Genomic DNA, 19,333 nt, shown 5'->3' with positions numbered 1-19,333 from the left:
GTGTGTGTGTGTGTGTGTGTGTGTGTGTGTGTGTGTGTGTGTGTGTGTGTGTGTGTGTGTGTGTGTGTGTGTGTGTGTGTGTGTGTGTGTGTGTGTGTGTGTGTGTGTGTGTGTGTGTGTGTGTGTGTGTGCGCGTGTGTGAGAGAGAGAGAGAGAGAGAGAGAGAGAGTGAGTGTGTGTGTGTGTGTGAGAGAGAGAGAGAGAGAGAGAGAGAGAGAGAGAGAGAGAGAGAGAGAGAGAGAGAGAGTGAGTGTGTGTGTGTGTGTGAGAGAGAGAGAGAGAGAGAGAGACCTCAGCAGTGAGACGTGTGGAGAATGAGTGTTAATGAACGATAAATATAATCATATTCTATTTAATAATATATGACAACATATATGTATTTTAATATAACTATATTTATTATATTGCGTTTTTATATTTTATATTTATATATTTTTTTATTTATTAATAATACTATTTTATTTATTAATATTATATTCTATGTGTGTGAATAAATAAATAAATAAATAATGGTTAAGAACCATTAAGATTTTTTTGTATGAAACCTTATTTTGATGAAAATGTCATGTGGTTTTTTTACATTTATTACTTTGCATGAAAAATATATATCTGATAAATTATATATATATATAAAGGATCATTTATTAATTTTCAACCCATATACTATATGTATTTTAATATAACTATTTATTATATTACATTATATTAAATATTTAGAGAGAGAGCGAGAGAAAAAATATATTTATTAATAATAATATTTTATTTACTAATGAATATATTTACAATATATTACATGCATTGCAACTACATTTATTATCATATTGTTGTATATATAATACAAATTTAAAGAAATGGTTTAGAACATTGGGATTTTTTCAGAATTGAAACATTATTTTCATGACAAAGTTCCTCATTTTTAATGTTTTCTTTTTTTTACATTTTCATTGTAAAAAAATCTGATAAATTAATAAATATATATAAATGATAATTTATTCATGTTCAACCGATATACTATATGTATTTTAATATAACTATATTTATTATTATATTTAGAGAGAGAGATAAATATTAATAACAATCTTCTATTTATTAATATATGTACTATACATTACATGCATTACAACTACATTTATTATCATATTGTTGTATATAAGTAATACAAATTTAATATTTTTTTGGAATGAAACGTTTTCATGAAAATTTCCTCATTTTTAAATGTTCTTTTTTTTTACATTTGTTACTTTACCATCAAAAATATATCAGATAAATTAATAAATCATTTTCACCCAGATTTCTTCTTCTTAATGCTTCCAGATGTTGCAATGGTTTATTTGTAATTCTCATTATGCTCATGTTTACTTGCTCCCTAAATAGGCTTTGTTCTCTCTTTGAGCAAAACATAACATATTCATGAAACCTATTGATATTTCTATAAATGGATCCACTTGACACTGAAGTGACAGGAACAGAGTGGCTTCATAAGAGTCTCTCTCACCTTCTCTGTAATTTCCTTAATGGACGCCACAGTGGTCACATCAAAGTGTCCGCTCCTGCGCTTGTAGTCGATGAAGAGACAGTCTTTGACGCCTCGCTCAATGGCCTGCTGGGTCGCCTTCATCCCCTCTGAACAAAACACAGAATATGATCACACAGTCATAAACACCAAAAATGATAACTCAGTCCTGGTAGAGTTGCGGTGATGCTTTACAGGGGTCATGACAGGAGAAATGAAGCAGTGTAATGGAGAGTTTGACAGATGAAGCATCCCAAACCTAAGGAAAGGATTCCATAATGCTTTGGAGAATGTTGGAGAGTGATACTGTTTCCTATGCAATGATGTTGGCCAATCATAACAGTGGCTGTTTACTAACAAGCCTTAAAGGAGCCAATGGTTTCAGACAAGAGGGTTGAAAATTATATTGCCAATAGTTTTGGGACGCCTGCCTTTACATGCACATGAGCTTTAATGCCATCCCATTCTTAATCTGTTGGGTTTAATATGGAGTCGGGCCATCCTTTGCAGCTCTAACAGCTTCAGCTCTTAAGGCTTTCCTCAAGGTTTAGGAGTGTGTTTATAGGAAGCACATTTGTGAGGTCAGGCACTGATGTTGGACTTGAAGTCCTGGCTCTCAGTCTCCGCTCCAATTCATCCCAAAGCTGCTCTATCAGGTTGAGGTCAGGACTCAAGTTCCTCCACACCAAACTCGCTCCTCATGTCTTTATGGAGACGCTTTGTGCACTGGTCAGTCATGCTGGGACAGGAAGGGGCCGTCCCCAAACTGGTCCCACAAAGTTGGGAGCATGAAATTGTCCAAAATGTCTTGGTGAAGCATTAAGAGTTCCTTTCACTGGAACTAAGGGGCCAACCCCTGAAAAACAACCCCACCCCATAATCCCCTCTCCACCAAACTTTACACTTGGCACAATGCAGTCAGGCAAGTCCCGTTCCCCTGGCAACCGCCAAACCCAGACTCGTCCATGGGATTGCCAGACAGAGAAGCGTGATTGGTCACTCAGAGAACACGTCTCCACTGCTCTAGAGTCCAGTGGCGGCCCGCTTTACCCCACTGCATCCCACGCTTTGCATTGCACTTGGTGCTGTAAGGCTTGGATGAGCTGCTCGGCCATGGAAACCCATTCCATGAAGCTCTACACACTGTTCTTGAGCTCATCTGAAGACCACAGACGTTTGGAGGTCTGGAGCTCTTGACTCTGTGACCCTCAGCATGCGCTGACCCCGCTCTTTGTGGCTGAGTTGCTGTTGTTCCCATTCGCTTCCACTTTGTTATAATCCCACTAACAGGCCCATTCTCTCACTAATGTGTGTAGAAGCGAACACACACACACACACACACACACACACACGCGCTCCTGAGAGCGGCCCATTCTCTCACTAATGTGTGTAGAAGCGAACACACACACACACACACGCGCGCTCCTGAGAGCGGCCCATTCTCTCACTAATGTGTGTAGAAGCGAACACACACACACACACACACACACACACACACGCGCGCTCCTGAGAGCGGCCCATTCTCTCACTAATGTGTGTAGAAACGTCTGCTAGAGCTTGAGTTACACACCTGTGGCCATGAAGGGATTTGGAGGGGCGTCCCAATACTTTTGGCAATATATTATATATTTCATTTTTGTGCCAAAAAACTTAGTCGATAATTTTACCCCTTAACATATTAAAATGCTTTTTTAAAAATCCACGTCATGACCCCATTCCGTGTCAAATGTGAGTAGATCTCACCAGGCAAACAGCGGCAGTATTTCCCAGGAGCCTCTCTGAGCAGCATGTCTTTGATTGGCTCAACCAGAGGCCCCAGTATCAACACCGGCCTGCGACTGGCCGAGTCCACTTTCTGCACGCGCTGATACGCCGGACTCACACAGTCTGAGAAATCACAAACAGAGTGCATTAGAAATGAAGCGTGAGGTTTTGGAGCAGAGCTTGTGTGTGTTGTTTCTCACCCTCCATGTACAGCATGGAGTCGGTGCTGATGGCGTCCGCCGCTGGAGCGTCTCGCGCGTCTTTGGAGCTGCTGCGCTTGTGTTTGAGTTTACGGCGGAAGAACGACCGGCGCGCCGCGGCTGAGAGCGTCTTACCGGAACCGCTCTCGTCCTTTCCGTCTGTGATGCTGTACCGCCGAGAGGAATCTTGATCCATCCTACACACACACACACAACATCTTATAATTAGGGCTGGGTATTGACACAAATTTCACAATTCGATTTCGATTCATGAAATCGATGGTTATGTATCAGGTATAATACATGGAACATTTTCTCAAGGAAAACTAATTTCTGTTGATAGTCAGTTGATACTACATTAGCCCACTAATATTGAAGGTACAAATTAACTGATTTGTATACAAACACTTAAATGACACGCAATTATGTTTTTTTTAAAGTTAATAATATTTAAAGTTAATAAGTAATATTAACTTTACAATTACATAATCATAATTCTACTCCAATTAGTTTAAAAATATATATTTAAACATTTAAAGGGTGGCTGTCATAAAAACTTGCCAGATTTATTAATTATTGAAGAACATTGGCAATGAATATCCTATGTAATGCTGCATATGATTATCAAAATGCTCCTCTCTAGTTAATTTTTCTAGCTGACTGACGAGTTTATGGACACTGGATATGGTTTTTCTGAGGTAAATGTGACATTGTTTACTTGTAAGCCGTTTTACTGACGTCTTTCTGCGGTTGAAACACTGATTGAGTGATTCTATGTGACATGATACAGATTTCGGTAAGTTGTCCTGTATCTTTAACACACTTTCAGAAGCTCATTAGTGTTTATTTCGCGCTGTTACTGGTATTAAGGCGGAAGAGAAGATCTGCTCATGTTTGCTCCGCTGCTGCTTCTTCTCTTGAACTGAGCGATCTCACGCCACAGCACCAAAACGATATTTATTTTTTTGAATTTCGTAAAAAAAAAAAAAAAAAATAGACTAATCCATTCTTGGGATTTAAGAATCCATATTGTTTTGTAAAAGTGAGAATCGATTATATTCGAGAAATCGATAGTTTTTACCCAGCCCTAATATGTAGGGCTGTCAAGCGATTAAAATGTTTAAATCTAATTAATTACACAATGTGTCGATTAATTCATCGCATGTCAAATTACCCCCAAAACATAAAGTGAAGTTGTTATTGCGTAATATGAGAAACACGTCAAATAGACACTACAAAAAGTAGCTTTAGAAAAACAAATATTTTATTTGCTTCAACATAGAATTTACTAGAACACTACTTTTAATGGATTTTTATTAGGGCTGTCAAAAGATTAATCGTGATTAAATCGCATCCAAAACATATTATATATGTGTGTGTACTCTGTTAATTATTATTTATATATAAATACACACACATTCATGTATATATTTAAGAAATATTTGCATGGATATACTGTATATACATTTATATAATCTATAATATATATAAATATAAATGTTTTATATATAAAAATAATATTTTTTTCTTAAATATATACATGCTTGTGTGTGTATTTATATATAAATAATAATTAACAGAGTACACACACATATATTATGTAAACACAAACTTTTATTTTGGATGCGATTAATCGCGATTAATCTTTTGACAGCCCTAATTTTTATTAATAATATATATATATATTTTTTTTTTATGAAACGATACTCTAAAATAAGAAACTAAAACTGCCAGTATTTGCCAGTCATTGGCTGAATCCTCATTCACTACTCCCTACTTTAGTCCACTAATACAGTTCACTTGAAGGAGTGAATGAAAACGAGTGTGTGAAGTCGGACAGGTGTTGTGTGTACATCAGCTGTACATTCGTTATTGTGGTGCATTGTGGGATAGAATGAGTGCACTCAATAACGTCCACTATGGTTTCGGACACCACTACAAATGGCCGCCCCCTCAAATAATGCCCTATTTGAGGTTATAGGGGGCGATTTCGGATTCAGCCCTTGAGTCATGCATTCATTTTAGGGATGTCCAGATCCGATCACGTGGTTTCAGACTCGATCAGATATATATGTATATTAAGGGTGTAACGGTACACGTATTCGTATTGAACCGTTTCGGTACAGGGCTTCCGGTACGGTGCACGCGTGTACCGAACGGTTATAATGTTTAACAGTTAACAGTCGGCTTGTTGTAAGCGCGGAACACACTTCAATCCGAGTTCCCACACGAACATATTAAGTATTCAGTCCATATTATCATGAAATTCAAACTATAAATGACGTTTTGATGCTCTTTAATGTGTGTGACTGATCAGTGATCACTAAACACAGTTCAAGTGGCCGCGCGGCGCGCGCGCGTGACCGCGATCATTTGTGAACGGTGCACGCGTCGAACGGTTATGAATGTAATGTTTAACAGTTCACTGTCGGCTTGTTGTAAGCGCGGAACACAATTCAATCCGAGTTCCCACACGAACATATTAAGTATTCAGTCCATTTTATCACGAAATTCAAACGATAAATGCCGTTTTGACGCTCTATGTGGCGTGACTGGTCACTGATCACAGTTCAAGCGGCCGCGCGAGGCGCACACGCGTGAACGCGATCATCTGTGAAGGCGATCGATCATCTGTTACTAAAGATTCAAGAATAAACATGAATGACGATCTGAAGGTATGCTGAGGATACATTACAATTTACTGTCATGTACATATGTGGTGTAATCGCTAAATCAGTGTTTCAACTGCGGAAAGATGTCAATATAACTGCTTGTGAACTAAACAATGTCATGTAACGTTAGCATCACATTTACCTCAGGCAGTCATTCAGTGTCCACAGAATTTTATTCACTAGAGAAATCAACTCTTTCGCTAAATATATGCTCTATATTAGCCGTTATATTCATTATATTCTACTTAACCTGTTAGTGATGTCTTGATTATTTCATGCATGTTAAATAAACCTATCATGAAAATGACAGACACTGTATATAAATTATTATATTTCAACAACGATTTGGAGAAAAAAACTATTTTATAATTAGATTTAGAAGTTAATGCAAAAACTGCCTTATGTGAAGTTTACATATTTGCACACAATGTGTTATTTGAGTGTTGATTATTATACCTAAAAATAAATAGCAACTGAATTTAGGCGAATAGTTTGGGCTCTGTTGTGAACCTTTAATATTAATGTACAAGTAAGGGCTCCCTATATCATTGACAGAAATATCTTAAATAAACTTTTAGATATAATTTAATTCATTCAAGGACACTTTTTTCTCCAGTGAACCACTGTTAAATATAAAAAATAAATAAAAAGCAATTTTGTAAATCTGCTGTACCGAACTCGTACCGAACCGTGACTTCAAAACCGAGGTACGTACCGAACCGTCAGTTTTGTGTACCGTTACACCCCTAATGTATATATATTCTCATTATTTTTTAACACATCTATAGTTATGCGGTGGCACAGAGTTAGACCCTTTTGATGCGTGCGGCATAACATCACTTTGTTGCAGAGACGCTATTGGTTAAATAAGGTGAATTAAATAAAAAATAAGGAACATCCTGGATCTTTCTTTTCGCTCTTCTTTATTCTTTATAAGTATCGGATCGAGACTCTGTATCGGTAGATACTCAAAATCAAATGACTCGGACTCGAGGGCAAAAAAAACCTGATCGGGACATCCCTAATTCAATTGATTCGTTCAAACGGCCGATTCAGTCAGGAATGAAGTAAATGGCTCTCTTTATGAACGAGTCATTGAATCATTGACTACGTTTACATGCTCCCTCATAATGTGATTATAATAGGATTGTGACAATACTGTGATTAAACTTTACCTCATGTAAACACAATACTTCGATCAAACTAATGCGATTAAGCTCATAATCGTAGTAACCATAGTCGCATTAAAAGCCGATTTTAAATCGCAATAAACAGGCTTGTAAACACCTTAATCGCATTATTACCATTCTGACCAAAGTGCGTATGTGTGTGGATGTTCGCGGATACCGTGTGTTGTTCACACAACTTCATGAATGAACTTCATGACATTATTCTGAAGTTTTCTCAAAATTGCATGTAAACCGGAGAGTAGAGTTGTAAACATCTTACGGCGATGAAGACCTTACTCTGATTATTATAAGTAGTCGCATTATTGGTGCACATGTTATCGTAGTCATTGATTCGCTCAAAACACGGTTTCATTCAGAAACGAAACACGGCTGTGTTGCTCGGAGACGTACAACAGTTCTGCTTTGGCTTTATAGGTAATATTTTCATTGGCAAAATTGAGCAAAAACAGACAATATTGTGTGTAAAGTATATAACAATATTAACTTATTGAATTTTTATAGAATCAATATCACATTTGCACTTGTGTGATATTGCTTAACTATATCATGAGATAATTATGAGACAAAAACTCATACATGGGACATTTTTGAGTCATTCTAACTGCTTTCTATAGGGTTCATCACCAGTGATGGGAATAACGGCGTTACAGATAAACGGCGTTACTAACGGAATTATTTTTTTCAGTAACGAGTAATCAAACGAATTACTGTTTCTCCCGTTACAACGCTGTTAGCGTTACTGAGAAAAAAAATGCGGCGTTAGTCGCGTTACTATAATTGAGCTCACTGAAGCGCTTTTCATCCGAGGCTCTCTGTCAGTCAGACCTGCAACGTGTGTGTGTGTGTGTGTGTGTGTGTGTGCATGTGTGCGCGCACCAGCCATGCGTGTTGGGGGTGGGTGCGGTGGTGCACATAACTGATGATTATTGGTGGGTGGGAGACAAGGTTGAAGTTGATAGGTTGAGTTCACACCTATTTTTTTTCACGTCTATGGTTCACAGACACACACACACACACACCTATGACGCACACGCATATGCACATTCAGCGATGGTCCAACGACTTCAAAGGTAGCTTTCGCAAACTGGAAGTATAAGCGCTACTTTTCTCTCGTTGAGGTGAAAGGTAAGAATATTTATGTAACGTTCAACTTATGCCCAGGAAGAAAGAGTCTCTCCACGCCGGTGGCAAGTGATTCTGAAGCGCCTCACATCATCATATGCCATAAAATTAGTGGCTAAAAACCCAGGTGATAACTTGAGCTCCACTACCAAAGGAAAGTATAGTACTGATAATATTTACACAATATTTACACTATAGTAGGCCTACTGATAATATTTACAATAATGCATTGAATTTGATAGGTGTCTCACATTGTCCCACAGCAACATTACAATAATGCACATTAATGTACAATGTTTTATAATAATAATTTATTCTATTTAGTGTCCAATTCATTCATTTAACATATCTAATATTGGGGGCATCCAAGTTATTTGACATATTTGAACATTTGAAAAAAAAAAAAAAAGTAACGCAGTAATTACTTTCCCTGGTAATTAGTTACTTTTATAATGATGTAACTCAGTTACTAACTCAGTTACTATTTGTAAGAAGTAACTAGTAACTATAACTAATTACTTTTTTAAAGTAACGTGCCCAACACTGTTCATCACACAGTGAGTTGTTGCCCTGCTTCATGTTTGTCAATCAACGTAAGATGAACTACACAGGTCTGGGGTGGGTGCTTTAAATACGTACATTTGTATTATTTGCGTTAAATGCGTAACATCAACAGCCCTACTTATAAGATACATACACACTTTATCATGTGCATTGAAGAAGTTTTTAAAGGTGCAGTGTGTGATTTCTAGCGACATCTAGTGGTGAGTTTGCGAATTGCAACCGCTCACCCCTCCCTTACAGAGCACATAGAGAAGCTACGGTGGCCATCACAGGACAAAGATGTCATTGTGTGAGACAGCAGAGAGTAGCTAGTGCTCTGTAGAGAAGTTTGTCCCTTTAGGGCTACCGTAGAAACATGGCGCCGCAAAATGGCGGCTTCACTGTAAGGGACCCGCGGTGTGTGTAGATAGAAACGGCTCATTCTAAGGTAATAAAAACATAACGGTTCATTATATAAGGTCTTTATACACCATTATGTGTTTTATATTGTATTTCTGTCAATAGATCCTCGTAAATATTACACACTGCACCTTTAAACAGCTTGACTCAAGTATTAAAGAAGAAAAAGATGTTTAATTCTAAAACGAAACCAGTGATTATTATCACATAAAGACATACATGCACTTGCTGGGCACGTGTCCGCGCATCAGCTTCTGTGCGTTCTCGTCCAGTTGCCATGCCAACCAGTAGCCGAAATTCCCCCTGGGCAGTGTGTCGTCCACGTAGAGAATATCATCCTTCTTGAAACTCAACTCCTGCTCTAAATCACCAACATGGTCAAATAAAGCCCTGAAAGACACACAGAGAGAAGCGTCACGCAGCCAGAAGATACAGATGATATTATGTGCTGTATATACACATCTTTTTGACAATATTCATTATATATAGGGCTGGGTATCGATTCAAATGTTCCGATTCGATTCGATTTCGATTCGCAAGCTCTCAAATCGATTCGATTTCGATTCTCGATTTGATTTTCGATTCTCGATTCAATTTGGATTCAACTCAATGAATATAGATTTAATTCAAATAGCCGACTATATTTATAAAAAAGAACAGTGAACATGAGTTTACAAGTGGGCAATTAAAAAGAAATTAAGAGCCACAAACCTGTATATTAAACTCTTTTTATTTTAGGTACACTTGGGTAGGCCTACATTAAAACAGAACCCATCTCTATATTTCAAATGCAAACAATTATGTTAAATACAATACAATTTAGTTTTTATGGATATTTAGATACACTTATTCTAAAACATAAAAAGGATATTAGATGATTTTCAGCAATTTTCATTAAAGGACAAGCATTTCTTGCGATTTAGCCGACCGTCATTCAGACTCTGTCCGTTTTTATGGAGGCTTTTTCCTCCTGTCTGAGCTTTGATTCGTGATGATGCATTATATTTCGTCACTTTCTCTGTTATTTTAGATGTGATTGCCACTCGATTTTATCTTAACGACAAGCATATATGCCATACCGGGCAGAATCAACTGGAAACCCCCCGGGGGAAAAAACGATTCTTGGCCTTGAGAATCGATTTTGAATCGACCACATTTTAAAAAACGATTAATCAAAACATAGATTTTTTTTGCCCAGCCCTAATTATATATCTTGATATTTACCTATTTGCTCTGATTGTTTTCAGCCAGAGGAACCAACATTTCAACCAAACAGTTATTGTGGTCAGTGAATATTTATATGAGGCTGGGTTATTATCATTAACTAAATATAATACATGTGGGGATTTCACGAGATCTAAGATGTTCATGAAACTAGTGTGGCCATTATGAAACTTAATGGTCAAATAAAATTGCCAGAACAATTATTTACAGACAGGGTCATGAAGAAAATAAATACATTTCCCATTTTCTAAGGAGGACAAAATGATTGTGTAGTTTAAAGGCACAATATGTAACTTTAGAGGTCACTTATACGTATCACGATATGGGTCAATTTGGAATTAAATTTATTTTGAGTTTAGTAACAGTAATATCTGTTTATTGAATAACCAGTGTTATAACAGTTGTGATAACTGAAAAACTATTTTGTTTTTGTCATTAAAAAAAAAAATGAGTTAAATGAAATAAATAAATTATCACAAAAAACTTTGGAAAAGCTTGGTTCAATATTGATTATTTTGGACGTATATCAGGTACAATACATGGCAAAATTTTGAATGTAAAACAAATCTTGCGATAAATCTAAAATCTAAAACAAATTTGGGAAAACAAATCTCTTAACTAATGCTGTAAACTATGGGAGTCAGTTGTACTATACTATTAAAGATAAAAATGAACTGATTTGTACAAACACTTCAATTGCACAATTTACAGCAATGATGTTTTTTTATAATAATAAAGTTATAATACTAACTTTACAAATTACATAATCATATTTCTACTCCGATTCGGTTTTTTGAAATGTAAACATTTAAATGGTGGCGGTCATAAAAACATGCCAGATTAATTCAAACATGCATTAAATATGAAGAACATTAAAAATTATAATGAATATGGAATATGGTGCATGTATTCAGCAAAATGCTCCTCTCTAGAGTACATTTTTCTAGCTGACCAACGAATATGGACACTGGATATGGTTTTTTTCTGAGGTAAATGTGACGTTACGTCATTGTTTACAAGCTGTTCTACTGACGCCTTTCCGCGAGCGATTCCATGTGACATGATACGGGTTTCGGTAAGTTATACTGTATCTTTTAACACACGTTCAGAAGCTCATTCATGTTTATTTGGCGCTGTAACTGGGATATTAAGGCGGAAGAGAAGATCTGTTCACATGCTTCTCTAGAGCTGAGCTGCGCCAAAGCCATCTCACGCCACGGCGGCAAAACGGTATTTATGTTTTTGAATTTTGTAATTGGAAATGGACGTAATTTGAAATCTGAAACTTTGTTTTATATCAATAGCAACAAAGCACAAAGAGTATTGCTATTTAATGGATGTTCCGTTCATTCATTAACTGAAAACCTCTTCTCCATTTTGAAATATTTGATATTTGAAGTGTCGATATTCTGAGCACAGCCCTATTGGGCAGTGAAGCAAGTGCATTCTGGGAGTTGTTGTCTTTCATCCACGAGACAAAAATACATTTTCTGTCTTTTCTCAGTCTAGAAGGCACTACATTCAAAAATAATTTCACATTTCTACTACATAAATGACACAAATACACATTAATCTTCCCAGCGCTAAAGTGCCCCTTTAACTGTCCATTTCGTCACCGCCCTTTCTTAAGGGAAAATAAACGAGACTTCCCATAGACTTAAATTCAAAAGAGCGACACAAAACAGCATCTGTACACATCCAGCAGGCGTGAATAACTTAAGAAATCACTCAGATTAAACATGTCAAGTAATTATACGTCCAGCCGTCCTGCCATAGAGCGTGACAGACACATCCACACACTTAATTTGGTCAATTTAACAAACATTTCCCTTCATTCTCCCAGCGTCAAATTGGTGTAACAGCCCCACCTAGTGGCCAGAGGTGTCTAAGGCGGACATTTACTCATAGATCATCGAGTCAGCAGGTAAGCCAGAGAATGATTTAACTTCGTTTTTGAATCATGAAGTACGGATGATGCTATCGGTCAGGCTAGTTGTATGGCTGGACAGAAAAGTGCAATCAGTACTCTAAATATACACATCATATATATATATATTTAAAGATGTTTACTTGCACAAACGAAGTAAAATCATTCATGTGTTACAGCAATTTGACGCTGGGAGAATGAAGGGGCATGTTTTTAAATTGACCAAATTAAGTGTTTGGATGTGTCTGTCACGCTCTATGGCAGGACGGCTGGACGTATAATTACTTGACATGTTTAATTTGAGTGATTTCTTAAGTTATTCAAGCCTGCCGGCTGTGTAGGGACGTTGTTTTGTGCCGCTATTTTGTATTAAAGTCTATGGGAAGTCTTGTTAATTTTCCCCCAAAAAGGGGCGGTGATGACATTGACAGTTAAGTTCCTGGATGTGCCGCTAGTCTGTATTTAAAACAAAGGCGTAGTTTGATGACGCCTTGATTTGGCGGGGCTTTTAGTTTTCTGTCCATGAATGATCCAAACAGTTTCTCACATGTCTAATAAAACACATCATATATTAAAGCATCTTTGGTGTTTCTATGGTTTCTACAAAAACGGAGGGTAATGCGGGTCATTGATTGGCGACGCACAGTCCGTGTCCTGGTTAAAATTGCTTATTTCTCGGAAATGTAAATCTCTGAATTCTTGGAAACTAGTGATGCACCGATCATGATTTTACATGGCCGATTCCGATACAGATTTTGTTCTAGAAAACTGTCCGATTCTGATACCGATTTCCGATTATAATTTTTTTTTTACACAATAAAACAATGAAAGTATACATGAACAAGATGTTTATTTGGTATTTAACAGGCTAAATTGGCTTTTGGCTAATGAGAACAAGTCCGCAATATGAAATTAACAAGAAATTGAATTGGAAATTAAAAGGCTGAAAGGTGAAATTAAAGGCAACAACTGCATATTTTGCAATCCAAACAAAGATGTTACTTAAATCAGCATTTGTTTTTAAATTCAGTGTAAAGAAAAAAAGCCAGTGAAATTAAATAAAATCAAAGTTTATAATTGTTCCAAAATGTTAAATCAAATAATGTTTAGTGCAACGGAAAAAAAACTAAGATGCTACAGCAGGTGCTTTTTAAATCAAATTAAGTCGATGTAATTTTAAGGTAAAATAAAAGGTAACACTTTAGAATAATGGTCATTAGTTAACATGAGTTAATGTATTAACTAACATGAACTAACTATGAGCAGTACATTTGTTACTGTATTTGTTCATCTTTGTTAACGTTAGTTAATATAAATCCAGCTGCTCATGGTTTTAATAATGCATTACTAAATGTTGAAATTAATATCAACAAAGATTAATAAATGCTTTATAAGTGCAGTTCATTATTAGTTAATGTTAACTAATGTATTTAACTAAAATTAACTAATGACCATTATTCTAAAGTGTTACCAAATATAAATGATCATCCTATAGGCTACAGAACTGATAGTATTTGATTTCTAAAGTGCAGCATGTTCTTCTTTAGGCTACAAAAAGAAGTATTTAGGCTTTGTCACAAGTTAGTGTGTTTCGTTCTCATCCGATCCAACACGTGAGAAGCTGAGCTGAACAAACGCTCACTATCTGCGCTTGTGCATGCGGAGAGGTAAACTCGCGCAACTTCAGCTCGCGCAACTTCAGCTCGCGCAACTTCAGCTCGCGCAACTTCAGCTCGCGCAACTTCCGCTCGCGCAACTTCCGCTCGCGCAACTTCCGCTCGCGCAACTTCCGCTCGCGCAACTTCCGCTCGCGCAACTTCCGCTCGCGCAACTTCAGCTCGCGCAACTTCCGCTCGCGCAACTTCCGCTCGCGCAACTTCCGCTCGCGCAACTTCCGCTCGCGCAACTTCAGCTCGCGCAACTTCAGCTCGCGCAACTTCCGCTCGCGCAACTTCCGCTCGCGCAACTTCAGCTCGCGCAACTTCCGCTCGCGCAACTTCAGCTCGCGTAACTTCAGCTCGCGCAACTTCCGCTCGCGCAACTTCCGCTCGCGCAACTTCCGCTCGCGCAACTTCCGCTCGCGCAACTTCAGCTCGCGCAACTTCAGCTCGTGCAACTTCAGCTCGCGCAGGAAAGCAGCTCTTCATTTCCTTCAGCGTATCTCGTCTCTTCCCTCAGTTCTCCAGTTTCCGTTTGTAACACAGTGACATGTTCGTGAATGATTGCAATATAGGCGTATGTGCACGCAGGCGTACTTCCGGATAAATCGGCAGAAAAATACAAAGAAAACCGGCCGGTTGCCGATCGCGCGCTAGAAGCAAAAACCGTCCTGTTCCGGTTTTTGGTCGGTCAACTGGTGCATCCCTAATGGAAACATTTGGGATAATATAAGTACACAAGTCAACAAAATATATAACATTGTTCTAGTGGTTTTTGGATATTATAATCCAAATATCTTACATATTGTGCCTTTAATGTCTTTATACACAAATATTTGACCACAAAATGCGACCAACTTTATTATTAATGGAATAAATAAGGAAGGATGATTGTATGTTCCAGGCTTCAGTCCGTTACCTGATGTAAAACCCGTCTCCAGGTGCGTCTTTGACCCTCCTGAAGTGTTCGGGTCGGTTCTGGACTCTGAGGACCACGTTCTCCGCAGGTTTCAGGATCTCTAGGTACACCTCCTCGGCGGTCTTGTTCTTCAGGCTTACTGAGTTACACTGCAAACAGGAAATGGCATCACAACAGGGAAGCGTCTTGTCTGACCCACCTCAAAAGTGTGTGAGCTGCTTCCGTACCTCCAGTATCAGATCTCCCGGCTGCAGACCATCGGCTCCTCGAGCAGGACTGTCCTCCTCTAGGCCCTCCACAAACACCCCTGTTAGGTTTCCTCCGCAGATCTTCAACCCCAGATCCACCGGAGTCTTCCTCAGCACCACCTGCCTCAGCTCTGCATGTTTTCTGCCCTCACTGCGATCCCTGGCCAATCACAGAGCAGACAGCGCAGTTAAACCAATCAGAGCAGTGGGCGTGTTCACACCAGGGATGGAAATTAGCACCCGCCACCAGCCAAATGCGGGTGATTTTGTGTTGTAGCGGATAAACTCGCTTCACCTATTGTTTTTTTAAATGGATAATATATTTATATAATATTCCATACATTATCAGAGCTTGGCAGACAGAATTATTATATATTTTTAGACTAATTAATGTATAATTTTAATCATACATAATAAATAATCCTGCCATATAAAGTTTGACATTTATTAAAATAATATTTATATAAAAATGGGAGAAATAATTACATAATAATATAGCCATCATTTAAGTAAATTAATAAAAAATTAAACATTTTTGAATTTCAGAATAATTGTCAAAACAGGGATTAGTGGTTCAGAATGACTGCTTAAAGGAACAGTTCACCCAAAAATAAAAATCTGTCATCATTTACTCACCCTCAAGTTGTTCCAAACATGTATATATTTCTTTACGTTGAACACATAGGAAGATTACTATGGAAGTCAATGGTGCCCCCAAAGCAGCCTGGGTAAAAACTGGGTTTCTTTGAAAATATCTTCTTTTGTGTTCAGCAGAAGAAAGAAACTCATACAGGTTTGGAACATCATGAGGGAGAGTAAATGATGACAGAATGTTTTAGTTTTGGGTGAACTATCCCTTTAAAGTGCACCAAATAGGCTACTAAAGAGTTCTTTAGAAATAAATTAAATAATCAATTGTAAAATAATATAGCATTTTATATTGTCATGAATGGGTGTCCCTTATTTTGCCAGACTGAAGGTGGCAACCCTAGTATATCGTCAACACGCTTCAGAAGAACTAATAGTTTCATTGTTGGGACTAAAAACCTAAAACTGGAAGCCATAAAAGACCACGAATCATCCAAATGCCACATCCATTAATCTGCCCTACTCATTTAATGAAATGTATATCAGTTCATGGTTTGTGTGTGTGTAAGAGAGAAAGAGAAAATGTCAGTATTTCATTGAGACTTGAGATTAAATAAACTGCTTAAGTATTGATGTATGATGGTCAGCTGGTCTGGCTATCTTATCTTAAACTCTAAAGTAGATTTATTGGTTTTAAATTATGATTGTATATGCCAATTATGACATCCTAAATGTCTGTGTGAGTATGCTGCATATGTACTTTCCCTACGGGGATAAATAAACTGACTAACTAACTAACTAAACTGCTAAAGTATTGTAGAGCTTGTAGTATTAATTTTCACATGCAGTTACACATTGTCGGTTAAAAACAAGAAACACTTGTGGCCGTTGGACAACAAAGTTAATTTCCATCCCTGGTTCACACTGATGACGGCGAGAGAAAAGTAATGTGTTTGATTACCTGAGGGCGCTGCGAGGGCTGGATGTGGGCGTGGCCTGTTTGGAGGGCGGGGTCATGGTGCCCTCGTCCTGTTCGCTGAGCGTGTCGGGTGTACCGGGTGTGGAGTGAGAGCTTATGGACGACTCCATCCGGGAACTGACAGCATTGGTTGTAGAAGTACATGTATAAGTATTATGACATGGCTACTTTCAAAACTGCTTAGTGATGGGCGATATGATCTGAATTATTATTATCATTTATATGCATCACTCAACCGTGTCAGGGATACACATCACCAAATAGGCTTGTCAGTACACCAAAATTATAATTGAACAAAACCTTACAGGTGTCATAATTAATCAATAATTATTAATTTGACTATACAGTACCAGTCAAAAGTTTGGAAATATGTATTTTTGCTCAAATAAATGCAGGCTTGGTGAGCAGAAGAGACTTGATTCCAAATGTTTCCAAACTTTTGATGGGTACTATATGTGATTGTGTGTGTGTGTGTGTGTACATATACATACAATCTGCACATATACAGTACACTCATACACTCGCGTACGCAACTGACAGATGTTTTGTTTTTAATTTTGTTGCAAAATGTAACAATACCGCCCACCTGTTTATATAAAGTTGGATCTATAATGCTGCCGCTGTGTTCACACCCAACGCGAATAGAGCGTCAAAATCGCGTCTAGTTTGACACGTGAACATTTTGAATCCATTCTCGCGTACGCAGCGAATTGGATGTGCGTAGAAATCGAGCGTTTGAAGCTAAATAGACGCACGTTCCAGGCACTCCAGGAGAAATATGTCATAAAACACCACTCTGCCTCTTTTCATTTTCATAAAAAATATATATTAAACATTAATAGCCACACAAATGTGGTCCAGGCAACTCCTACATTATCTTCCCTGCATGTATATTTAAATATCCTTAAAAAATTAAGTTATGAAACTTCTCTTTGCCCTCAATCAAAACGATTTGGCAGACAACAAATGATGATTCATGAGACCAAAGATCGGCCGTTCGATCTACACAAGATGCACCTCTACAGGACATCAGAGCCAGCACAAAAGCACCACTCGCGTGTAACGCGCGTATTGCGCAAGACGCTCAATTCGCGTCGAATTCACACTCGCGCCACTCGCGTCACTCGCGTCACTCGCGTCACTCGCGCCACTCGCGTCACTCGCGTCACTCGCGTCACTCGCGTCACTCGCGTCACTCGCGTCATTCACGTCACTAGCGTCACTCGCGTCAATCGCGTCACTCGCGTCACTCGCGTCACTCGCGTCACTCGCGCGACCTGGACGCACGAATGAGGTGGATTCGCGCCCTTCGCGCCGCGGGACCTCCAGACGCGCGTCAACGCGCCTTTCCATTGACTTGACATTGAAATCACTCGCGCCAAACTCTCTATTCGCGTTCGGTGTGAATGCAGCATAAGAGTGTCCGGCTTTATCCGCATACATACAGTATACTCATGTAAAGCAATATAAAGCAAATCTGAACGATTTGATTGCTTGTAACATCACAAAATGTAAACTATATGAACACCCATCTCTAATCTGCTAAATTTGCCTTGCCATGTAAGGACTCTGAAAGCACATAGAGTCAGATGTATTGTGTGTGTGTGTACCTAGAGCGAGAGTGATTTCCCAGCTGGTACATGTGTGGGTTGTACTGTGCCAGTATGGTGATGGTGTCACACTGCTGCCCAATGATGAGTCTCGCCTGCTGCTCTGTGGCGTTCCTGAGATTAATGCCGTTAAACTATAGAGAGACAAGAGAGAGAGTCACATGTGCTCCGTTTAAAGGAAGCTCTTTATTTCGCATTTTTTCTAACGCACCTCCAGCAGCTGATCTCCAAATTCCAGGTGGTGCTGCTGAGCAATGCTGCCCCCTGTTACCTTGGAAACAAAAATGCCACCATTCTCCCCACCCACGATGGAGATGCCCAGAGGCTCCGCCCCTTTGGGGATAGTGACACATCGTGGCTCTTCTATGTACGGCCTGAAACGCAAAAACACACAATATGAGCCACCATCCATCCAACAAAACCAAAAAATCCAATAGTTATGATGTACACACATACATTTACTGCCATTTTCAGAGATGTACAAAATTTAGGGATGCACGATATATCTACCACCATATCGGTATCGGCCAATATATGTTAATTTTTTTATGTTATCCGCCCGATAAGAAAATGTGTCCGATATATTAAAGTCGATAGTTAATGTATTATTTCCTTCAGCTGAGACACTTTTTGATTGGCTTTCACTTTCACAATTGCTTGAAATATGATTGAAATCAGCGCAACATGTGCAACGCAAGTCTGTCATATCGGCTATATAAAATCATAATGCGAACATCGTAACTGTGTGCTTGAGTC

At 38.4% G+C, this 19,333-nt stretch overlaps 1 protein-coding gene across 7 annotated transcripts in view; it reads right to left on the bottom strand.

Moving 5' to 3' along the window:
* dlg5b.1 (discs, large homolog 5b, tandem duplicate 1) overlaps nucleotides 1-19,333 on the bottom strand; it is a 106,029-nt gene that overhangs the window by 3,708 nt on the left and 82,988 nt on the right. For all 7 annotated transcript variants that reach the window (XM_079801348.1, XM_079801351.1, XM_079801349.1 and 4 more), the window contains 9 exons: nucleotides 18,789-18,951; nucleotides 18,578-18,711; nucleotides 16,950-17,084; nucleotides 15,380-15,560; nucleotides 15,153-15,301; nucleotides 9,644-9,814; nucleotides 3,478-3,674; nucleotides 3,257-3,400; nucleotides 1,496-1,623 (listed from right to left, as the gene is read on the bottom strand). In XM_079801348.1, the coding sequence (XP_079657474.1) occupies nucleotides 1,496-1,623; nucleotides 3,257-3,400; nucleotides 3,478-3,674; nucleotides 9,644-9,814; nucleotides 15,153-15,301; nucleotides 15,380-15,560; nucleotides 16,950-17,084; nucleotides 18,578-18,711; nucleotides 18,789-18,951 (1,402 nt within the window). The remainder of the gene's footprint in view (nucleotides 1-1,495; nucleotides 1,624-3,256; nucleotides 3,401-3,477; nucleotides 3,675-9,643; nucleotides 9,815-15,152; nucleotides 15,302-15,379; nucleotides 15,561-16,949; nucleotides 17,085-18,577; nucleotides 18,712-18,788; nucleotides 18,952-19,333) is intronic.

The sequence above is a fragment of the Gobio gobio genome, assembly GCF_949357685.1.
Source record: "Gobio gobio genome assembly, chromosome: 20".
NCBI classification, from domain to species: domain Eukaryota; kingdom Metazoa; phylum Chordata; class Actinopteri; order Cypriniformes; family Gobionidae; genus Gobio; species Gobio gobio.
The sequence above is the reverse complement of the archived record's forward strand: the minus strand, read 5'-3'. Positions and strand labels throughout refer to the sequence as shown.